The sequence below is a fragment of the Xenopus tropicalis genome, chromosome 3 (assembly GCF_000004195.4).
Source record: "Xenopus tropicalis strain Nigerian chromosome 3, UCB_Xtro_10.0, whole genome shotgun sequence".
In the NCBI taxonomy this organism is placed as follows: domain Eukaryota; kingdom Metazoa; phylum Chordata; class Amphibia; order Anura; family Pipidae; genus Xenopus; species Xenopus tropicalis.
In genome coordinates this window covers 21,089,689-21,115,312 of record NC_030679.2, presented here as the reverse complement: position 1 = coordinate 21,115,312, position 25,624 = coordinate 21,089,689, and the positions used below count along the sequence as shown (strand labels likewise).

Here is a 25,624-nt window from a genome sequence, read left to right as displayed (position 1 = left end):
CAAATAGAGTTTTTCTTCAAATCTCAGCCTAACAACACAACATTGGCATCTACTGCCCTATAGTATTGTGTATATGGAGTTTATAAACAAAATCAATGCAGTCTGGGTCCTTTTGAACATGTCATGGAACTCTGAGGTGACTTTTGTTTCTTAGACACCCTTATATTTTACAACAAGGGCATGTTATATTTTATAATACACACATTTCAGTCATGTGACACATTGCTAAGCACATATTCTAACTGATGGCATTAGTAAGCTCCATTTATATACCTTTGGTATAGGAAGTGCAGCAGTATAACATAGAACAGGGATCCCCAACCTTTCTTAATCGTGAGCCACAGTCAAATGTAAAAAGACTTGGAGAGCAACACAAGCACCATAAACGTTCATGGAGGTGCCAAATAAGGGCTCAGATTGGCTATTAGGCAGCCTCTATGCACACTATCAGCTTACTGTATATACTCGAGTATAAGCCTAGTTTTTCAGCACCCAAAATGTGCTGAAAAAGTCACCCTCGTCTTATACTCGAGTCGGGTGCCATGGGTCCCTCTAGACTAGCACCCTCTCTCCTTGTTGTGTGCAAATTAGGCATTCGCATTTTAATGGATCAATAAAGATGTATTTTTAATCTTTGGAGCTCGGAGTGCTTGGAGCTTCCTTTTGCGTATATACAGAATTTTTCCCCTTGGCTACGGGTTCGGGGCCCTGAGCACCCGGACCACTTTGGGACTTCGGTGAGTGGACTTGACTTTCATTAACTTCATGGGCGTTTGCTTTGATTCCAGCATTGGTGTTAGGTTTGGGGTTTTTACACCCGGACCTTATGATTAACTTGGTATGATTTAATGATTTATAAAGCCCTGTATATGTTTTTGTAACTTTCTGTTTATTTTCTTAATTGGTTATAATTTGGGTGTAAGTCATTTTTGTTTTGATATTTAGCAAATTAGGCCACCTGCAACCAGACCCTCCAGTGCCCTGGCCTAGGCTCCCACTAGCAATACTTATTTCTCCTTACATCCCTCCGGGACTGGGTCTGCTGCCAGTTTGCCAATGTGCAATGAGCGTGGGGTAGTACTCATATTGTTTTTGTTGACCCTCTTCTCCGCTGAGTTTACGCTAGTTTACTGCTAGTTTACTGTTTTTCTTTTAAATAAATATTGAAAACATATACCCCACTGATGCCTCAATTAATGTCATTTTATTGGTATTTATTTTGATTATTAAAACTTAGCAGTAGCAGCTGTATTTCCCACCCTAGGCTTATACTCGAGTCGATAAGTTTTTCCAGTTTTCTTAGGTAAAATTAGGTACCTCGGCTTATATTCGGATCGGCTTATACTCGAGTATATATGGTACATGGGGTTTTATTTGGTAGTAAATCTTGTTTTTATTCAACCAAAACTTGCCCCCAAGTCAGGAATTCAAAAATAACTACCTGGTTTTGGGGCACTGAGAGCAACATCCAAGGGGTTGGTGAGTAACCAATTACAATCTTTTCTAAAGATCGCTCGTACCCTCCACTAATGTTCAGAGCTGAATCGTCAGATACAGAGGTAGAAACAATAGGAATTCTACCCCATCTGACATGTCAGCCCTAAATTTGCTGTCCCGCCCGATTGCCAATTCCAAGGCTTTTGTGATATTGGTTGCCTCATCAATCCACCACACATGCTCCAAATATTGTATGAAACTTTGTTTAATATAAGTAACAGAGACAATCTTGAAATAAAGCCTGGACAGCCATTCCATTATACAAGGCTTTTTAAAAGCTGTTTTCTAGGAAATATATTTAACCAAATTAAGAAAAAGAGAAAAAAAAGTGCCAGTATAAAACTAAGGCTTGGAATTCCCTAGAGCGTGATGCAGAGAAAGCCAGGCTTTGTTTCTGCCTGTTTGAAAGGCAAGTGATTTAATCTAATAAACCCTGCAGAGAGCTATCAGTCATCTTATGCCTCTCATATTCAGGAAAGCCGCCAGCCACACTTATTGCAGCCTCAAATTGGGACTTAAAGATAGAACAATAAAGACATAGCATAGGTTGAACTATATCATTTTACAGTGCATTTTTCTTGATTGATTTATTCTATTATTGTATATTGTAGCAAAAACAGCTTTTTGGTAAGGATGCCATTGATTTTATTTTTTTGGGCTGCCAAAATGCACTTTATTGATACAGAATGGAAATACACAATAGGGATAATTTACTAAATGGGAGAAACACAGCCATGTTTTTTTGCCTACAATGCAACTTGCTTTAAGGTATTTGCACCTGCAGGTATCGGGCCAATCTTTGCACCAAGAAAGGGGTTCCACAAGGGCTGTCCATAGACATCCACTTACGCAGCCCTTACTAGCACACCATTTATTAGTGTGTAACTAGGTGCATTTCAGACTTTTCCTTATGTGGCATAGAATTCCTGATGTACAAAGTCAAGTAGCCCCGGTCTGACTCTTGAATATTGATTTGGAGGAAATGTATCATCTGTGTAGGGCAGCGGTTGCAGCATGGAGTATATTGGAAAATCTCTGCTCCCTGACAAATTAATAAAGTGCTACAAAAATATTTTAAATGCAAAATGTAATATAAATATTATACAAATATTATCACAAATAATAAACTCAGTGTCAGAATTTGCAGCATGCTTAAATATAAAAAGGATTCTAACATGGGGAAAATAGCTGTAAAGCAAAATGTATAGTTATGCTACAACTAAATGGTACAGTTGCCCTTCAATTTTTGCGTGCCTCTATGCAGTTCCCTTAACCTGTGCAAGGTTGCGGGTGCGTAATCAGGAATATAGCCATACAATAATTTTCTAGGCTCACTACATGAGTTATATAAGCTGTATAAGTACAGTATGTACCATGTATCCATGGTAACAGTGCAGCCAACTGCTTAGCTGTGGTACAACCTGCTGTTTAAAGGGCAGTCCAACAGGCAGAGCGAGGAAATAATGTGGCACTGAGCATTTCCTGTTGGGATGTCAGCATGCTGTGACCTGACACAGGGCTGGAACAGGAAGAAAGAGAGGTCAAATCTCTAGATCTTTGAATGTGAGATGTCTCTAACGTTATTTTTAGAAATGCATGTAGTTCATAACAGAAAAAACACTCTGCAGGCTGTCTCGAATATAACTGCTTGCATAAAGCATAAGATGAATGCTTTTACCTTCTCATTGGTATTGGGGTATGTAATAAAAGGCACTAAGTTTGCCCAGGAGCAGTAACCCATAGCAACCAATCAGCATGTGGAATTTACTGGTTACCTGTTTAAAAGCAAACATCTGATTGGCTGCTATGGGTTACTGCTCCTGGGCAAATTTAGTGCTTTTTTTTTTACATATGGGGGAAGTAGTGTTTAACAAGTGTAAAGTTTGTCCCAGGTTCCAACCTATAAGAAACAATCAGATTTGGGATGCACCAAATCCAGGATACGGCCAAAATATGGGCTTTTTTAGCAGGATTCAGGTTTGACCAAATCAACGTTACAGGCCAAACTGAATCCAACTTTTTATCACATTAACAGGTTAAGTTAAAAAATTCCCTGGATTTGGATTCAGTTCAGTATTCGCCCAAATCTTCCACGAAGGATTCAGGGTTTTGCCAAATATCAAAATAGTGGATTGGTACATCCCTAAATCAGATTCCCTCTGGTTCTAAGTGTAGTATATATCTTAGTTATGGTGACTAGGCACTTTTTTTGTCTTTCCAGATGCTCCTACTTCTTTTCTTTTTTTTTTTTTATTAGCCAGACCAACGGGGTATAAGTCCAAAGTTTACTTGTAAATCCCAATTCAATAGCCTGAAATACAAGCATCAAGCTACTGCAATGTAAATGTGCACTTATGGTCTCTTTTTTCTGTATTGCTGATGCCTGACATCTTATTCCTAGCCCGTCACACCGGACCTGTTGATGAGTCCTAGTGATCGGGATGACACAGAACTTGATATAGAATACCCAGAGGACAGAGGAAACTGGTCAGGGAAGCTGGATTTTCTCCTCTCCTGCATTGGATACTGTGTTGGCCTTGGAAATGTTTGGCGATTTCCATATAGAGCCTACACCAATGGAGGAGGTATGTAAATTCAGGGTTGGATTGGCCGACCACCACACCCAAGGATTCCCTAGTGGCCCCCAACCTAAGAGAATTCCTATCAGCCAATCCTTATTTCCATCATGGGGCTATATAAAAACCTACACTGTTTGTTGTAAGAGTAGGTCTAGCATGAGCTTTGGTGGTCCAGCAGGTCCAGGAGATCCAGTGACATTTTTTTATTGTCATCAACAATTGCCATCAGCTATTTATTTCATCAGTCAAAATTCATTAGTAACCGGCATCTGTGGCATACCCTAGCAAATTTGGTTCTGCACCCCCTCCTTAACCAGACAGCTATTCTCTCAATATACACACTATTATACTGTCATTGGACCCAGGGCTCAGTAGAGGTTGTGGCTTGAAAACTCCTAAATATTTGTTTACATAATGCCTGCAGTTCAGTGTAAGGGTAATGACACATAGGCATTTTGACTGTCACCACTCTTCCTGTAACCACTTTTAATGTACTAAAATAGAAGGCACCTGGTAGTTTTTCCAGTGCTATTCCAGTGGCAAAACTGTGTGCCATCTCCCTGTAGGATAGTTTGGAAAAAAATAGATGCAGACATGCTTGGAATTACAATTAAGGCTTTCAGGCACTGGTTTTTAGGAGGGAAATGGGTACATGCCAATCATATCCTAGCTAATATCTAACAATCTGCCTAACAATTAGAACTTTTTTTACTACATTACCCACTTTGAGCACTCCAAGAATTGCCTTAATATTCACATGATGTTTGCTCTCCTTTAGGAGCCTTTCTTATTCCTTATTTCATCATGCTAGCCATATGTGGCATTCCTCTCTTCTTCATGGAGTTGTCACTTGGACAGTTCTCAAGCCTCGGCCCATTGGCTGTTTGGAAGATAAGCCCTCTTTTTAAAGGTAAGCTTGTATTCACCTGTATCATGGCTGGTTTTGCAACAGAAATTATTAATAATCCCTTTCTTGTTGTTTTGCAAATAAAATAATTTAGTAGACTAGACTGTTTCATGGGCAAGATGTGTCGGAAGACTCATTAAAGGAGAAATAAACCCTAACAATTAATGTCATATTTTATATACTATACTTACTGCACCAGCCTAAAGTTTCAGTATCTCAATAACAGCAAGGATCCAGGACTTCAAACTTGTCACAGGAACTCCCCATCTTGGAAAGTGTCAGTGACACTCACATGCTCAGTAGGCTCTGAGCAGCCATTGACAAGCTTCTGAGCCTTACAATGTGACATTTACATCCTATATATACAGTATATTGTGCATCAGTCGCTAAGTTCAGTAACTGACAGGAGCACAGAGCATGTGCAGTGAAGAAGAAAAGAAGATGGGGATCTACTGGGGCCTTTACCATAATTATGTGCACCAGGCATAGACAGTCTAATGGGGCCTCTTCTCCATAGTAAAAGACGATTGGTCAGGTCCTGTACTGATATGTCCTGTATTAAGATATGCCAACATAGGTATTCCTCTCTAGTGATGAGCGAATCTGTTCCGTTTCGCTTCGCCGAAAAATTCGCGAATCTTTGAAAAGATCCGCGAAACGGCGAAAAATTCACGAAACGGCGAAAATGTCGTGCGACAAAAAAATCCATGCCACTTTTCGCCCATCACTATTCCTCTCTACTAAGCATGGTTCTGTTGAAAAATCTGAAGTTATTGTGGCCCTTTGATCATATACTTTTGTAGATTATCTAGATATACTATGCCTTCTATTTCTTTGCATGAGATTGTTAGACCCGCAGAAAGGATCCCTGCTACTTCCAAGCTGTTGATAAATTACACGCCCAAATACCCTTCCTAATTGTAGGTCAGCAACAGCTGCAGAACTACAGGCTCCCTGCTCGTGACCTAAACCAAAGCAGAAATGCATATAATATGATTGCTCTGAGTTTTCAGCAGGCTAAGATCAAGTATTTGGTAGAAGGTTATGGGTACCAGAAAAAATATTGGAATACGGTTACCTGAAGCCTTTGTTAGATTCTGCTTATAGAGGGAGTTCTTTAGCCAAAAATGGTTCAACCCCAAAGAAGGCTTGATCAATACACACTTGTTTAACTAATACTTTGCCAGCAATTCTTTTTATATACCTGGCTAGGCTCACATACCATGAGCACAGTGAGCCGAGCCAAAGGTTTGATGACAAAGAAGTCTAGGAGAAACATATGCATGTGACGGCATGATGCAGCTTGCTTCCAATCCAATTGGAACTGGCACCAACACCTTTCAATACAAGAAACTGTGTAGGAGGCATGAATCAAAGGCAGCACTTAATCTTTAGTGGACATTAGCCCACTATCCACACAATTATATGCGGATTGTTTACAGATAATATCCAGGATCACATATCCATACATGCAAATTTCTGAAGTGTCTTCCCTGTGTGTTCCACAGGTGTTGGGATGGGCATGCTGTTAATTGTGGCCCTGGTGGCCATTTACTACAACATGATAATAGCCTATGTGCTATTCTACCTCTTCGCCTCTTTGACCAGCAGCCTACCATGGGAACATTGCGGCAATTGGTGGAACACTGATCTTTGCCTGGACCATCATGTTATTCGGGCCAGCAACTCTGCCTTATTAGTCAACATAAGCAACACAGTTAGCCCCAGCGAGGAGTACTGGAGGTAAGAAGGATGGAGAGACAGGAGAATGTTATTTATTTAGGAATGCAATAGGAAATAGTGAGGTGTCATGTTTTTCCTGGGTAAGCAAAGGTGGTTTCACACAGACTTCAGCAGCTGCTACTTTTAGATGGCTAGAAATGATTGGTTTAGAGCTGTGATCCCCAACCAGTGACTCAGGAGCAACATGTTGCTCCCAGTAACCTCAAACAAGGAGCTTATTTTTGATTTCCTGACTTAAGGAAAGTTTTGATTGCATAAAAACCAAGTATAATGCCAAACACACCCTCTTGTAGGCTGCCAGTCCATATAGTGTCTACCAAATAACCAATCATAGTCCTTATTGGACACCCCAGGTACATTTTTTTGCCTGCACAATGGTAATCTCGCATGTGCTTCCGAGATTACCATTGTGCACGTTTTTGAGGCCCATCCAAAGGGGGGTTTGTTTGTAGGAAGCAGCAGATCATCATTTATCAACACAGCATTGAAGATTCCATTCAAATGTAATCACCAGGAAGCCCTGAGTATTTAAAAACCGCTTTGGTATTTTGTTCTTTACATTTTTTTGCTTGTGTTGCTCCACAACTCTTTTTATATTTGAATGTGGCTCACTGGTAAAAAAGTTTGGGTCCCATGATTTAGAGTAATAGGTTCTAGCAAATGTAATAATATTCACTCTTCATATGTAGTTATACAGGGCAACTAAGTAAATGTCTGCTTTCAAACAGCAGAGGTGATTGGTCAAAATGTGTTACTACTAAAACTGGACAAACTTTACACCTATTATTATATGACCCCTGTTGTTTTCTATAGTGGTGTAAGGGGCTTTTTGCCCAACAGAAAGTAATGAACACTGGTGCTCATATAATCTTCCGTCTGATTGCAGTCGCTACGTCCTACACATACAAGGAAGCTCTGGCATTGGGGATCCAGGGCAACTTCGATGGAAGTTGTGCTTGTGTCTTCTACTCTCATGGACCATTGTGTATCTCTGCATCCTCAAGGGAGTGAAATCCTCCGGCAAGGTAACTGGTTGTTAGGATATTTTCTAGCATAGACAGGGGCACCCTGTTGGTATAATAAGATCAATATATACATAATTTCAATGCTTAGAATCACATTATCCAAAATTTGATCTCCCCTTTTTTGCTAGTTTGCTTGTATTTTTTACCCTAATATTAGTTTTAATTTATTCTGTTCTAGCAACAAATTGTATTGCAGGGATATCATCTTCAGAGCTGAGAGGTTTATTTGCACTTGAAAATAATGGCTTAATAATTGGTTCAATTGCCATCTTGGAGGAATGAATTTTCTCTACCTTCTGAGACAAATTGGAGAAGCTTAAAAAAAATTTACAAAACACATTAAAGTCAATGGACATTCTTTCACGGCTGTGCGGCCATTATTTTTTTTTACCACACAACTTGTTTTTGTGGCCACTGGAGTCTATGGGCTTTTTCTCTCATTTCACTCATCACTACAGGTAATGCAGAAGCATGCAGCCCTGCCTTGCCTTACTGTTACAGGTACAGGTATAGGACCCGTTATTCAGAATGCTCGGGACCAAGGGTGTTCCGGATAAGGGGTCTTTCCGTAATTTGGATCTCCATACCTTAAGTCAGTTAAAATATCAATAAAAGATCAATTAAACTCAATAGGATTGTTTTGCATCCAATAAGGGGTAATTATATCTTAGTTGGGATCAAGTACAAGGTACTGTTTTATTATTACAGAGAAAAGGGAATCATTTAACCATTAAATAAACCCAATAGGGCTGTTCTGCCCCCAATAAGGGGTAATTATATCTTAGTTGGGATCAAGTACAGGTACTGTTTTATTATTACAGAGAAAAGGGAATCATTTAACCATTAAATAAACCCAATAGGGCTGTTCTGCCCCAATAAGGGGTAATTATATCTTAGTTGGGATCAAGTACAGGTACTGTTTTATTATTACAGAGAAAAGGGAATCATTTAACCATTAAATAAACCCAATAGGGCTGTTCTGCCCCCAATAGGGGTAATTATATCTTAGTTGCGATCAAGTACAGGTACTGTTTTATTATTACAGAGAAAAGGGAATCATTTAACCATTAAATAAACCCAATAGGGCTGTTCTGCCCCAATAAGGGGTAATTATATCTTAGTTGGGATCAATTACAAGGTTCTGTTTTATTACTACAGAAAAAAAAGGAAACCAGTTTTTAAATTCTGCATTATTCGATTAAAATGGAGCCTATGGGAGATGGCTTTCTGTAATTTGGAGCTTTCGGGATAATGGGTTTCTGGATAAGGGATCCCATACCTGTACAGCGTTTTGATAAGAGAGCAAAAGCCTTACAAAATATATGGAAAATTCAATGGTTGTTGTTTTCAACTATATCTATATCTTTTATTTACTTCTACACCCTTGCAGCACTGGAAATTTTGGGTGTTTTTGCTTCCTTGTTTTAGTTGCCCAAATGTCTAGAAGCCATAGGGCGAGAGATTATCCTCCATTGCCTTCTACTACAAATGGCTGAATACTAGGTCAGGAGTTTGCCAAACTACTCACATAAAAATGTACAGCTGTGGTCACAACAACCAAAATCACTCTCTGCCCATCATTCTTTTAATAAAATAGTTTAAAGGCATCTTTCTGTAAATGTTAGTTGATGCCCCTGCTATGGAACATTTTCTTTAAAGCTGGCAACATCCCCAATTATGCCATCTGTGTCCCCTGGACAGTTACCCTAGATTAGTCTTGGATTTTAGTAAAAGGATAACCACATTATTATTAGGCTATGGGAGGAAATAAGGAAAATTGTGGTCAGTTAGCATGAGATAACTTCTACTTAGGTAAGACAAAAAACTACAAACTGACGCTGGAATTGAACACAGGGCTCCTTTGCCTCTGAGCACATGGTATATTGTGCCTTGCTTTTATTCTGCCAACATAGCTGCAACAGTGCAAGTGCAAAGTTTATAGTGCTTTACTGCACCTTGGACCTGGACATACCTATAGTAAATAACTACTATACATAGAATTTAAATAGTAACATTGGATAACATTAGAATTAAGGAAGGGACATAAAGATATATATATAAGGGTCAATGAAGGACCTCACCAGTGCAAAGATATATATGGCAAACAAAATGGAGACAAATATTGAAATAAACAATACAATATGCTTTATTTCACATAGGTTGTTTACTTTACGGCTACCTTCCCCTACATTATACTGGTGATGTTGCTGATTCGCGGGGTAACGTTGGAAGGAGCTTGGATAGGAATAAAGTTCTACCTCACCCCTCAGTTTGAGCACTTGTTGACTTCAAAGGTAAAATGACTAAATATGTGTGTTTAGCCAATTTGTTTGGATATAATTCCTCTGCAGGGCACATAAGGTTAATAAAAACTATAGGGCATTCAGAAAGCTTTGTAGCAGTTCAATTTTTAGGTAAGTATAATGTAGTGGATGGCCAAATTGGCCTGGCTGATGCTTGAGCACTTTGGGATTGCCTAATTACCTCAAAGAAGTAGAAAACTGGGTCACTGATTCTTTAGGTTTTTGTTGTAAGATCTTACCACAGTTTAACTGGCCAGACTCCTTATTAATACCAATGACCTCATTTGTACCAAAGATGACCTTATTATTTGAGAAATATCTCTCTTTGTAATTAGTATTTCCCCTGTTGAAGAAATAATGATCTGATAAAAGCAAAGTGTAAAGCAAACTATTTTAAATTTATTACCAGTCAAACAGTCAAAATACATTTGTGCTACATTTTCTATGTGTAGGTTTTCTAGACAAATTAGTTATTCTGCAGCTGCAAAATTTGACGATATTTCCAAATTCATGTATATTTGCCAGATTTGGCTTTGTTATTTCGGGGCCATTGGATTAATATGATTATTTTTTGGTCTTTGGACCAGTGATCAACATCAGAATAGGGGGTCCAAGGTCCTTGTCACTGCATCAGTCAAAGACCTTAGTATTGGTTCTTACGATCCTCTGCCTGCAGTTTGCTCAGTGAATAACCAGATATTGATCAAGGGGTTAGATCATTTTGGGTACATACATAAGACCTATTCATATTACACAGAGGTGCGCAATAGTTACAAATGTGGGGTAAAATTACAAAATCAAACTTTGCCAAGCCACTTTTTATAAAAATAGAATGGGGGTGACTGTGGCCTATACTTTGTGGTGTCCTAGTTAGAAGCTCAGAATCTCAGCTCAGAATCTACTGATCAATATTCCTTTTTGAGTATCTTTGTAAGGGAGGATGGAAAGTAAGATACAATTTGCACATTGGAAATAAATATATGTCTACATTTAGGCCACTCTAGTAGCCCCCTTGTCTATACCTTTACATGCTTACCTTTATAAATAACTCTTACACGCATTGGCTTTTTTACTCTCTTTTAGGTGTGGATTGAAGCAGCCTTACAGATCTTTTATTCCCTTGGAGTTGGATTCGGGGGTCTTCTCACCTTTGCCTCCTATAACACTTTTCATCAAAATATTTACAGGTAATATCAGCAGTAACAGTATCCACTGATACATTTATCCCATGTGGAATCATTTCCTTTGACAATTAAAGGAAAACTACACCACTTGAATAAATACTTTACATCATATAAAGTGGCCTATTAAAGAATCTTACCAAGCTGGAATATATATCAGTAAATATTGGCGTAGAAGTGTGTGAGCAAAAGACAGAACTGTCCATTAATTGGCTGATGTGCCCTAACATGTATGTTGCCCTTGGTCTGTTTGTTCACGTGAATCATATGATCCCAGGGGGCGGCCCTTAGTACTTGAAATGGCAATTATCTATTTAGGATTAGCCAATGGCGCATACCACTAAAAAAGTATATATTTATGAATATGGTTTATTTATATGAAGCAGGGTTTTACATATGACTTCTTTTATGCAGTACATTTTTTAAGAGACCTTCATTGTTTTGGGGTATAGTTTTCCTAAGCAAAAAGTTCATTTTTTAAAAAAAATGTAACAGTGTATAATTGTTGTTCTTTACCTTGCTTACCCATGTTTCTATAAATGTACTTCTGACCTGGAATGTTCCTTTTATCTGAGATGCCATTGTCTTTCATGCTGACTAGCTACAACCATCCTTATAAGCTTCCATAATCTTCTTGTTGTTCCATGATTCTTTTATTTGCAATGACTCACTGGAAAAAACAAAATCTCTTTTTTGTGACCTAGGGACACATTTATTGTCACCCTTGGGAATGCCTTCACCAGTATCCTCGCTGGATTTGCAATTTTCTCAGTTCTGGGCTACATGTCACAGGAGCTTGGGGTCCCTGTTGACCAAGTTGCAAAAGCAGGTTTGAATATATTAATGCTTTTTTTTGTTTATTGTTTTCTGCCTGCAGTATATTCTGTTTGTTGAATGTAGTTGATTATCATTACGGTAATGTGTTGGGGTTGCATCATAGTTATTAAAAAAGGCATTTTGTAGATCAGCTTAGAGTTTTGGCCCTTCACCCCTTTGGTCTGAATGGGGCACTGTGGTGCTCTGCACATACATACACACATACTTGACTGGCTGTTATTGGTTACTGCCCAGGTGCAATTTAGCCCAATGTTAGTAAATGAGCCCTATGTTTTCAAAGCAGTGGTTGGGTCTGAGCAAACACTGAATTATCTGTGCATACAATATTTTCTGTTGTTACTGCATTGTGTGCCCAAGATAGAACCAAGTTGGTGAGCACAATTTGTTGTTTGAGGCTATTAGGAGTGGGGCTCACAGGAACACTGCCCAAAATAAAATCAAGCTTCAGAATCATCAGCTTAGGCCCATTTTGAGTCAGAATTCATCATGGTGGTGCTCAGCACATTATATGTAAAAAATATAGGGGCAGGAATGAGTGAGACTTTCCTCAGTTATGGATTCATGGCAAAATTCTGCATTGTGGCATGGGCTCATATTGTGGCACCGGCACATTTTTTCCTGACAACACCATAGGTGCAATGTACTATTCCTCCAACAGATGTGTGTGCTAAGGGGTGCAAAAGTGCCTACAGGCCCCACCCTATTTTCCCCCTTTGAACAGAGCACTGCTGAATGCAGACAGTTCATGGCTCAAGGGGGTAGCCGCAGGTGCTCTGAGACCCATAGCAGAATGCAGAACAGTGTGCACTTTAAAAATAGGCCAGACAGTAGTAAATGAGCCCTATGTTTCAAGGCTGCACTCTTCATCTGTAAAGTTACAAGTGTAAAGACTTAAGGAGACAGAGGTTTTCTCTAAAGAATTTTTAGTTTTTTTTTAAATCATTATTGTTATGAAATGAGAGAACTGCTCATAGTTTATTTCACCAAACAATCAGCAGTAATGTCAGTTTTACCAGAAAGGGGGAGGGATTTGATATAGTAAGTTGTGCAATGTGAAAAATGATCCCTTTGCGGTACCAATTTTTCCTCTGGGTGAATAAAATATCGTTTTTGGGAGAGGTTGTTACAGTTTTCACTAGTGCACCGTCAATATAAAAGAACTTAAAAAAAGACAACATGCAGAACGCAGAATAAGCAGACCTTGTAAATGTACTTTAAATCATTAAAACTCAATAAGCATGACATCGAATGAAGAATATCAACATGCAAATCACAAATTGCAAATGTACAAGGTCCATTTCAGGGGAAATGAAAAGTGTGACCTTTTCACTCATCATTTGCCCTATAGATTATTTATTTCTGTAGGGAAAATGAAAGTACCAACTCCATCCCCTTGTCCCTGTATTAATTTTGCACCTATCAAGTGCCAGTTAACGGGGAACTAAATCTTAATATAAATGTCACAATATAGAGTTGATTAGTAAATAATACAGATTAATAATGCATAGTAGCTTTGAAACCAGTGCAATTAGCACAAGAAATGAATAATCAGCCCTGTAGCATCAGTTTATATGACAAGCCAACATTATTTTCTGCTTTATAATTTGCATCGACCCCTAAGCTCAGCTTCTTAGCAACTGCTTGGAGCACATTGAGCAAGTGAGTATTACTGTAGCTCCTAACAAAATCCAAGATGGGGAGCTTCTGTGAAAACTTTGAACTACTGGATCATTACTGTTATAAAGATGTTGAACCTTAAGACTGGTTCAATAAGTTCAGTATATATAATATAGCATTTCTAGCCATATTCATTTTTAGGGTTTAGTTCTCCTTTAAAAATCACCAGTGCTGCAGTGTTTAGGTGGTTCTGATTGGCGGGGCATTTCTGAGGGGAGAAACTTGGACATTACCAACAGCGTACAGTGGATTCCATTTAAAAAATGAGGATGAGGGTAATGATTATGATAACATCTGAACATAGCAATGTGTTCAAGTTTCTCAGTTTGGAAATATTTATATATACAGGTATAGGACCCGTTATCCAGAATGTTCGGGACCAAGGGTATTCCGGATAAGGGGTCTTTCCGTAATTCAGATCTTCATACCTTAAGTCTACTTAAAAAAGCAATTAATTAGTAATTTAACCCAGTAGGATTTTTTTGCATCCAATAAGGATTAATTATATCTTAGTTGGGATCAAGTACAAGGTACTGTTTTATTATTACAGAGAAAAGGGAATCATTTAACCATTAAATAAACCCAATAGGGCTGTTCTGCCCCCAATAAGGGGTAATTATATCTTAGTTGGGATCAAGTACAGGTACTGTTTTATTATTACAGAGAAAAGGGAATCATTTAACCATTAAATAAACCCAATAGGGCTGTTCTGCCCCAATAAGGGGTAATTATATCTTAGTTGGGATCAAGTACAGGTACTGTTTTATTATTACAGAGAAAAGGGAATCATTTAACCATTAAATAAACCCAATAGGGCTGTTCTGCCCCCAATAAGGGGTAATTATATCTTAGTTGGGATCAAGTACAGGTACTGTTTTATTATTACAGAGAAAAGGGAATCATTTAACCATTAAATAAACCCAATAGGGCTGTTCTGCCCCCAATAAGGGGTAATTATATCTTAGTTGGGATCAAGTACAGGTACTGTTTTATTATTACAGAGAAAAAGAAAATCAATTTTAAAAATTTTAATTATTTGATTAAAATGCAGTCTATGGGAGACGGGCTTTCCGTAATTCAGAGCTTTCTGGATAACAGGTTTCTGGATAACGGATCCCATACCTGTATATATATACAGTATAATTCACAATTGGTCCGCACTCCCTCCTTGTTCACGTGTCTGGTAGTCTCAATGGGTGCTGCATCTGGTTGTTCCATGTATACAATACTCCATGAGTTATGCGCACTCCACTTTTCAATACTTTATTGTAGATAGTTACATATTTATTACATCAACGTTTCGGTCCTGGTCTTGGACCTTGTTTACGATGTTATACCCTCAATACACAGTTTGTTCAATAAAACCTTATATACATAATTAACCCCACCCACAGTATATATATATATATATATAATTATATTTTTTAGTATAAAAATTCGTTGTCGAGATGCTGAGATCACCCACCAGAAGGAAGGGGGGGGCAAAATTGTGTTTTTTACTGTATGCTTTATATCTATTACAAAACTATTAGCTTGGGCCACTAAATACATCAATTTGATTGTAATATATATATTAGATGACATTGACTATGGGGTTTTTCCACAGCTAAGTCTTTAATGGAAAATTTCCCTCTGACTCGCAGAGCCCATTAAAATTTGAGCAGTCTCAAAAAAAGAGCAGAACCTCAAATATAATGAGCTGTGTGCAAATGGCTGAACACAATGGAGAAGCATCTCACAGATGCTTTACAATGAAACACTTTAGATATTCTGCTCAGCCTCGATCAATACTTACCCACTGGAGTACAAGCCAGGCTCTTCCTGTGCTTTTTTTTAATCTCTGAACAAAAAAAAAAAATCATCACATTGTTAAAAAGATACATCTGTCCATAAAATCTGAATAGCCAGACTGAGAGGGCTATTCTAGAACCGTTTCCAAAAAACAGCAGGAATTGAGTAGTCAACACTTCTATAAAATCAACTTTAAGCACATTATTAGGCTCATCAAAGGTTTGGATCATTAAGCATTTCCTAATAGCACAACTTGGCCATGCAGAGCCCCAACTGATGCGTTTCCTACAGGTTTATCTGAAAAAAAATGGTCAGGTCTCAAAGGCTGAGTTTCAAGGAGTCTCCTGCCTTTGTCTATGAATACTGCATAGCTCTGCAGAACATGGAAATGGAGTAGAAGCAGCATTATAGAAGCAGGATTTATAAATGTATATGAGCACCCTTATCCTGAAACCAGTTATCTAGAAAATTCCTAATTATGGGAAAGTCATTTCCAATAGAGCCCACCTTAACTAATTAATGTTTAAAAAATGATTTCCTTTGTCTCTGTCATAATAAAACAGTCCTAACAAAGCTGCATACATTTGTATTGGTAGCAAAGCAATTCTGTTGGGTTTATTTAATGTTTAAATGGTTTTTAGTGGTTTTTAGTAGATAATATATGTTGATCTATATTACAAAAAAAAAAAAATCTCCTATCCAGAAAACTCCCAAGCTCCCTAATATACATTACATTAAGATTACATTACCTTAAAATAAGGTTACAAATATAACAAGTATAACAATAGTGTATAAATGTATTCGGAACAACTCTGTATAGGATGGTTGTGTTAATACTAGCTGTTGCAATCCTTCTATCATTGTGCACCTAATGGTAAATATATATTGGGGTTTGGATGTTCTTTAGTAATAGCCTATGGTCAACTGTTGTTCTTCTGTATTTCTATTTGTTGGTGTGAGCCCATTCTTATAAACTGGAGTAGCTATGTCATGCTTTAAAGGGGAAGGAAAGGCTAAGTCACTTGGGGGTGCCAAAATGTTAAGCACCCCCAAGTGACTTAGATCGCTTACATTGTACCCTGGGCTGGTGCCCCTGTTAGGAGAAAAAAAGCACCCCCAAGTGACTTAGCCTTTCCTTCTTCTTTAAGTCCCTGTCCTGAGATGTCACAGTATGAACAGACTCCAGGTATTGGAATTTCCATTACTGTTGAAACCTTGGTTTTTTTTTGTTGTGCTTGAGTCTTCTGCATAAACAAAGTATATGTTTAAAATGTTTACATGGGTTGTTTACCTTAAAATTAACTATTAGTAAATTGTAGAGAGTGCTATTCTGAGACAGTTTGCAATTGGTCTTCATTTTTTTTTACTATTTGTGGTTTTTTAATTATTTAGATTTTTGTTCAGCAGCTCTCAAGTTTGGAATTTTAGCAGCTATCTGGTTGCTAGGGTCCAGATTGCCCTAGCAACAAGGCAGTGCTTTGAATGGGAAATAAGAATATGAAGAGAAGAGGGCCTAAGTAGTAAAATGTAATAATAACAATAAACCTGTAGCCTCACAGACCAATAGTTTTTTGGCTGCCGGGGTTAGTGACCCCCATCTAAAAGCTAAAAAGAGTTGGAAGAGGAAAGCAACATTGTTATACAACAAATAACACTACCAGTTACCATAAAGGTGAACCACCCCTTTAATAGGCGCTACAGGTACTCTGTGTAAAACTTTGTCTCTTAATTAGTGGATTTATGGGCATCTTTAATTATGTATTTGTATGGTTCGTTTATGATGAGCTCAGGATGCTCAGTCAAAAAAACGTTCAATAATAGTAATATTATAAACATCACATAGAAGCCAACCAAACGTCTCATTGCAAATGAAATAAAGAAAAGGAAATGCTTGACCTGGAGGTGAAAATGAAAATCATGAAGTAATAGACAACCAAGAAAATCCTGGCAAGTCCCGGTTAGCCAGATCTCTATAATAATGTCTTTCTGGAACACATTGAGTCATTCCTTGTTGAGCCAACGGAGATCAAAGGGCTATGGAGGCTGGTTAGATCACAAACTTCATGGCTGAATTCCATGCAGAACCAAATGATTACTTTACAATTTGTCTGCTGGCAGAAGCATAGAAAGTGAGCTCAGAATGACCAAGTCAGACATTTCTATTTTGATGATCTGGCAACTATTGGTCCCAGGGAGGTTGCCAGAAGGATGGAACAGACAATGTGGTTTTATTTTTATATAAAAAAAATCAGAGGACAAACCAGCAACAGACGAAGAACCAGGAAATGATTCACTAAAGCCGAAGGATGTTTTAGAAACTCTAAATCTGCATAAGGCAATGAGAGCAGGATTCCATGCCCTGCAATAAATTATTGCCGCCTTACTTTTATGAAGCCTTTTAATTTTATAGAAACAAAAATTTCCACAAAAACCTTAATTCAATTAAAAAAACAGTAAAATAAAACTTGTGGACTTTACGGTACAGGCTTGTTGTCTTGGACACAAGAAGCTCCCTATTTAAAGTTTGGTTTCAGCCCTTTATTTGTTGTGTTTAAACATACAAACCATACAGTTGGAGCCCCATCGAGCAGCACCATCGAGCAGCACCAAGCACTCTACCTGAATGAAACCTAATTAAAAAAAAAATGTGCAACATTTGTTCTATGCCCCAGTGTGCCACTACTCCTGTGCCAATATGGTTGCCCTGCTGCAACACATTGAGCCTGTAACCAGGGCTGGATTTTAAATATGTACACCTCTAGGCCCCTCGCCCCCTCTCCACCCGCCGCAAGCTTGCACCCCTTCCCCTCTTGCCATACCCCCTCCCAACACTCACCACACCCCCTTGCCGATTAGCTCTATTTTTTTTATTATGCATTAACATTTATTGAAACCATGAAAAACACTAATACAAAACTTTTCCAGCTAAAAGCTGTCGAGGCCATGTAGAAGTCAGTAGGAATTGTCCTGGGAAAATTGTAACAATCTATATTTAATTCGTGGTTTTAGAGGTTTTCAGGGTTTTTGTAAGTCCATGAAGATTTGTAGGAAAACATAAAAACCACGTATTCATGTTCTTTTCATTTGCATTCCGCATTTTAATTTGTTCCCTCTTTTTCAATTCGGATCTTTTAATAAATGACTAATTATTTGTGGTTTTAGTGGAAATGAGTTTATTTGTCGTTTCAAAAACTTCTAAAACCTCGAGAATCAGACTGTTGATAAATGTGCCTCCACGTATTTACTTTGCCTTGGTGAAACATATAAAAATGGGGGATATTGCGTTGAAATCAGTAAATGTAGTTCTGCTATACCTGCTTTACCTTAGGCACTGACAGCTTGATGGGGTTGCGAGCTTTCAATGCCTGTAAATATTTTTTGTACAAATCGGCCCACAAGTTAGTATTGTTATATAAGGATAATGAAGTCAGATCTGGTGACTGCTAAGGAAGTTATCTGCAGGCAGCATCTGTCTGTGCCCTCCTGCAGTGCTGAGTTGTTATGAAATTAATGCCATATAAATTGGCCTCACAATTACAGGCTGTGCATTCATGATCTTCATGCTGAGAGCAGGGAAATACACACAGCTTTTCCAGGCTACTGGAGCCGGTGGGTAATCAATGCCGACCTCTACATATTCCCTACCGGAAAATAGGGACAGACGACATAATGACATTGAGGAGAGAGCAGTATGTTCATTTAGCTGCATCTTTGCAAGGGGTGTAAAGGGTAACAGAGGTTTAGTCCATTTTTTTACCCTTAACACAATTCTTGCCTGAAAACTATTGATCGTTTTGATTCCAAATATTATGTTATTTGATTTTAAATAAGAAATGTTTTCAGTGGGAGTGTATATTATAAGAATTATTAGAGAATATATTTGTGATGTACAAAATTGCTCCTTTTATAGGACCTTTTGTGTGAATTCTGTGGACCAACTTATTTTGTGTGTCCAATAACACATCTAATGACTTAGTGGCTTTGTATCTGTGCTGTGTCTTGGCCATTCCTCAGTGTGCCCAACCCACACCTTGCTATATCCCTATATCCCTGGCCATGCCTCTATTACAATCTTAGCTGTGCCTGTTTCTGAGGTGTTCTGGGATATATCTGACTATTATTTAATTATATTCAATGGTGGTGGTTAATAATAATTCAGGTGCAAATCACAGGGAGCAGGAGACTTTGGGTGACCAGATTAAGGAGGATGACTTCCGAAATATCCGTGTGAGTTGACAGGTCTGAACATCCAATGGTAATGAAGAATTAAATTCCAGCATTCCCTAATCAGCATTTGGAATAAGCAAACTCTGGCTGTCAAATGGAAAGTTAATTAGGCCTCCATAGAACTACAAGTATAGCATCTGTTATCCAGAAAGCTCTCAATTACGGGAAGGCCATCCCCCAAAGATTAAGCAAATCATTTTTTAAAGCAATTTATCTTTTCTCTGTAAAAATAAAACAGAACCTTGAACTTGAGGCACTAAGGTACATGATTCCATATTAGTGGTAACACAATCCTTTTTGGTTTATTTAATGTGTACAGGTATAGGACCCATTATCCAGAATGCTTGGGACCAAGGGTATTCCAGATAAGGGGTCTTTCCGTAATTTGGATCTCCATACCTTAAGTCTACTAAAAAATCAATAAAACATTAAACTATAGGACTGTTTTGCATCCAATAAGGATTATTTATATCTTAGTTGGAATCAATTACAAGGTACTGTTTTATTATTACAGAGAAAAGGGAATCATTTAACCATTAAATAAACCCAATAGGGCTGTTCTGCCCCCAATAAGGGGTAATTATATCTTAGTTGGGATCAAGTACAGGTACTGTTTTATTATTACAGAGAAAAGGGAATCATTTAACCATTAAATAAACCCAATAGGACTGTTCTGCCCCCAATAAGGGGTAATTATATCTTAGTTGGGATCAAGTACAGGTACTGTTTTATTATTACAGAGAAAAGGGAATCATTTAACCATTAAATAAACCCAATAGGGCTGTTCTGCCCCCAATAAGGGGTAATTATATCTTAGTTGGGATCAAGTACAGGTACTGTTTTATTGTTACAGAGAAAAGGGAATCATTTAACCATTAAATAAACCCAATAGGACTGTTCTGCCCCCAATAAGGGGTAATTATATCTTAGTTGGGATCAAGTACAGGTACTGTTTTATTATTACAGAGAAAAGGGAATCATTTAACCATTAAATAAACCCAATAGGACTGTTCTGCCCCCAATAAGGGGTAATTATATCTTAGTTGGGATCAAGTACAGGTACTGTTTTATTATTACAGAGAAAAGGGAATCATTTAACCATTATATAAACCCAATAGGGCTGTTCTACCCCAATAAGGGGTAATTATATCTTAGTTGGGATCAAGTACAGGTACTGTTTTATTATTACAGAGAAAAGGGAATCATTTAACCATTAAATAAACCCAATAGGGCTGTTCTGCCCCCAATAAGGGGTAATTATATCTTAGTTGGGATCAAGTACAGGTACTGTTTTATTATTACAGAGAAAAGGGAATCATTTAACCATTAAATAAACCCAATAGGGCTGTTCTGCCCCCAATAAGGATTAATTATATCTTAGTTGGGATCAAGTACAGGTACTGTTTTATTATTATAGAGAAAAAGGAAATCGGTTTTGAAATTCTAAATTATTTTATTAAAATGGAGTCTATGGGAGAAGGGCTTTCCGTAATTCTGAGTTTTCTGGATAACGGGTTTCCGGAATAAGGGATCCCATACCTGTAATTGATTTTTAGCAAACTTGAGCCAAATTACAAAAAGATCCAGGAAAACCCAGGTCCCAAGCATTCTGGATAACAGATCCTCTACTCAGTTCCATATTGTGGACCAATGGATCAGTGCAATGAGTATTCTTTATTGATCGCAATACCTAAATTATACTTACACAGTACTAATCCTTATCAAGACACAAATGCTGCAAGAAAGGTGTAATTTAGCATTCTGTTGCCCATTTGATTTGTGGGCCAAAGTCAGAAATCTTTAATCTGTGTCAAACTGCAAACCCCAGCGTCCCTAAGAGCCCTAAGGCAGTACATTTTTTGGCATTTGCTGCATGTAACTGTCTGCAGCCCACATGGGATACGTGTTTTTATACACATAAACCAGGCCAGATGGTTTCTTTCCTCCTTGGTCTCTTACTATTGGGAATGGTGCCGGAATGCTTGGCAGCCTCCGCATTTCCTTTCCTTTAATTCTACTGCCTGCGCTCTAATCATTAAGGGTGCCACAGAGCACTGTATGATCAGCGCCATGGGAGGGAGTAATTCTCTTTGAAAAAAAAGTTGTTTTCCAAAAGGGGTTATAAACCAAAATATAATGAAAGCAATTTAATTCTAAGAAGCTATCCAATAAACATTCATTGCAAATGTTCAGCAATTTGCAATTAGTTATTTGAGAATGTAATTGTCATTCAAAGCAGTATCTGTTTGTTCTTTGCCATACTCTGCACTGGTGGTCCTGACTACATGATCCACTAAAACAATTTAGCAGTAATCAACTTGCCAAGGGATGCAGAGATACGGCTTCATTCAATTTTTTATTATGTGTGTTCTTTTGAATAATTTAGCTTTTTGTTCAGCAGTTCTCCATTTCTAAATTTTAGCAGCTGTCTGGTTGCTAGTATCCAAATTACCTTAGCAACCAAGCAGTAGTTTAATGAGAGACTGGAATATGAATAGAATAAAACTGAATAGACAGATAAGGAATAAAATATAACAATAAAATTGTAGCCTCACAAAGCAAAAGTTTTTTACTTCCGGCATCAGTGACCCCTATTTGAAAGCTGGAAAGAGTTGGAAGAAGGCAAATAATTCAAAAACTATAAAAAATGAAGACCAATTGAAAAGTTGCTAAGAATTGCTCATTCTATAACATACTAAAAGGAAACATTTGAAGGGGAACTACTTCTTTAAAAAGAATGATTATGTAGAAGTACCTTTTTTTGTAGGTTGAGTTTATTTATAAGAAACTGATGGGCCTGAAAGAGTTAATTGTTTTATCATTGTTCGGTTATGCTGGAATGTGAGCTGTTTCTAAATCCTCTTTGGAGGGGTTGTGTAACATGTGCTCTTACCTTATATAGAAATCGCTGTGTAGGTAATGAAAGTAGTGAAGACACAATTATTCAAGGATATACAGGAGAGACCTTCCCTCCCATGCTCTCTCTTTCTCCTTGTAATGAGCAAATGCATAGGCTTAGCATAGGCTCACACACTCCCAGACACCACTGAGGCAAACACACAAATTATGCTTCAATTAGGCTTATTATATGTTGTAGGTTGTAAATTATTTATTTAACTATATAGTTTGTATTTTCTGTTAGTGAGATTAACACAATAAAGATTAGAGCTGTGCACACAGTCCAGGGTTTGGTTTTGGATTTGCCCAAATGTTAGCACTTTTTTTGTTAGAACCAAATCTAAACTTATAAGGTCATGTGACTTTACAATTCTGGCCAAATGAATGTGACAATTTTTCATTTGCAGATTTGAATACTCGTCTTAGGGTTCATATTTGGCTCGGTTTCTCCTAAATCTGTTTTGGAGGATTTGGTATATTTGGCCAAATCCAAAATTATGGCTTTAGTGCATCTCTGATAAAGTTACACTCTACGGACTATGAGTAAATTTACTAATGATAGACAATTGGTTCCTCTGGCCAGGCAACCCCCCTCCCTGTAATGCACTGTTCCTGGGCCAAGTCAAGGCTGTACAGTAGGTATGTTAGGAAGTATGGCCTGTGGGGATGTGTATGGCGCTTTAGGGGCAATGGGGCTGTGAAATATACTGCTGGGTGAGTGTGCTGTGTCCATAGCGGCATGGGCATTGTATGCAATTTATTCTGATGTATTGATTGGCTTTGTAGTTTAGGGAAATTTGAATAGTATGGAAAGTAGGAATGCACCAAATCCAGGATTCGGTTTCGAGATCTGGCCAAGATTCACCCTTTTCCAACAGGATTTGGATTCGGACAAATCCATGCTCCCGGCCGAACCGAATTACTTTTTGTCTTAAACCTTTCTTTTCCTAATTTATATACGAAAATTAGCATTTGCATTTATTTCGGTATTCGGACGAATCTTTCATGAAGGATTCAGGGTTCAGACAAATCTCAAAATAATTGATTTGGTGCAGTGTCGGACCGGCCCACCAGGATACCAGGAAAACTCCCGGTGGGCCCAGGTGTCAGTGGGCCCTCCTGCTCCTGACCATTTGGCCTGTTTCATGGTCATTCCCTATTTATGAATGGGAACAAATACGAATAATAGATGGAAAAATATATGCTAGCATCTAGTAGGAGAATAAAGTGGTTGAGTGAGGAAAGGGGGAACAATATTTTGTAGAGTGGGCCCATGTTCTAAGGTTTTCTGGTGGGCCCCTGGGGTTCCAGTCCAACACTGATTTGGTGCATCCCTAATTTAAAGTGTATTTGGAAGTATAAAGCACAGACAATTTATTCAGGGGCATTGGAAGCTGTGTTATATACTACAGGGGTGCATTTGAGTTTAAGCATTTTGGGGCTGTATATAAGGTCCTCCATTATGTTTTATGTTTCTTACAGGTCCAGGCTTAGCCTTCGTTGTGTATCCGCAAGCTATGACAATGCTTCCTCTATCTCCATTTTGGTCTTTCCTCTTCTTCTTCATGCTTCTAACCCTTGGATTGGACAGTCAAGTAAGCATTGTCTGTAATGGACATGGCTGATTAATAAGCAGAAAAGCAATCTGAGCATATTCGTATCTGAATGATTATTTCATCTGCAGTTTGCGTTCATGGAGACTATTGTGACAGCCATTACTGATGAATTCCCTTACTACCTGAGGCCAAAGAAGGCTGTCTTCTCTGCAATAATCTGTGTCGCTCTGTTCCTGCTAGGACTAATACTTGCCACTGATGTAAGTTGTCTCAATGTAGCATAAAATAAAATTAAAAAAAATCTATATATATAGTTTTATATATATATATATATATATATATATATATATATATATAGTTATGCCCCTGGTTCAAGGTGTCTTTTAATTGGGCAAACTGGAGGGCTTACCCTCAGGGCATTATATTCTGACAACCAGAACAGTTTACTTTATAACTGGTTGTAACCAAATGATGTCCAAGGAGCATTAGTCTTAGTATAGCCTCTTGGGCACAAGAGAATAGGTAAAATCTTCATATTGAAAGTTTTTATTAAACATGGACTGGACTGCAAAATAGGATCACTTCTCCATACATTCTACATTAATAATATTAGCCACTGTAATTAAATGTAGCTGTACAGCTCAGATTTAAGGACAATGCTAAGGGAATTTCTGTTTATGAAGAAATATGTGAGCAGCAACAGATGCATCCAACCCTGTAGCATGGTTGGTGAAGAATAAACCAAACCTGCATCAGAATTTTACACAAGCGATTGATTTCTTGAGAAATTGTACTGATCCCGAAATTGGGCTTAATTGCCTGAATGTGGCCATATACTGGCAATAGGGCCAAATGATCGCATTAGCATGGTATCGCCCACCCAAGGGGAAAAAATTCACTCTTTGGTGGCCATGTCAAATGAGTGAATCTTATCATGTATGGCCACCTTAACTGTGGATAACCAGCTTGTATTTGTATTTAGTTCAGATTGTTATAAGCCTGACAATTCTATGACAAAAGTCACCAGTAATGGGCAGATTTAAGCTTTCAATATGTATTTGTATTTAGTTCAGATTGTTATAAGCCTGACAATTCTATGACAAAAGTCACCAGTGATGGGCAGATTTAAGCTTTCAATTCGGCCTCTTCAGACCCACTCAGCAGCTTATCTCCCTGTGTATGGACTCTCCTCGACAGATATCTGACTGAAAATCAGCCAGATATCTATTATCAAGTTTAAAAATCCTGACAGACGAGGGGTGCATTGGCACATAGATGTAGCAGTCTCCATATAGGCCTGCAGTGGCCTCCATTATAATCTGATCCTTGGTTCAGTGGCCAAACGATCAGTAAGGAGTGGCCCAGCATGTTGGTGACCAAATCAGGCAAAGATTAATTTGTTT

General features: G+C 38.1%; 1 protein-coding gene across 1 annotated transcript in view; it reads left to right on the top strand.

The window, feature by feature from the left end:
• The window catches only part of slc6a7 (solute carrier family 6 member 7), a 49,441-nt gene that overhangs the window by 3,972 nt on the left and 19,845 nt on the right, over positions 1 to 25,624 (top strand). The window contains exons 2-10 of the mRNA XM_002940085.5: positions 3,899 to 4,082; positions 4,855 to 4,986; positions 6,492 to 6,726; positions 7,613 to 7,751; positions 9,911 to 10,045; positions 11,138 to 11,241; positions 11,940 to 12,064; positions 24,148 to 24,260; positions 24,350 to 24,481. Of these exons, the coding sequence (XP_002940131.3) occupies positions 3,899 to 4,082; positions 4,855 to 4,986; positions 6,492 to 6,726; positions 7,613 to 7,751; positions 9,911 to 10,045; positions 11,138 to 11,241; positions 11,940 to 12,064; positions 24,148 to 24,260; positions 24,350 to 24,481 (1,299 nt within the window). The remainder of the gene's footprint in view (positions 1 to 3,898; positions 4,083 to 4,854; positions 4,987 to 6,491; positions 6,727 to 7,612; positions 7,752 to 9,910; positions 10,046 to 11,137; positions 11,242 to 11,939; positions 12,065 to 24,147; positions 24,261 to 24,349; positions 24,482 to 25,624) is intronic.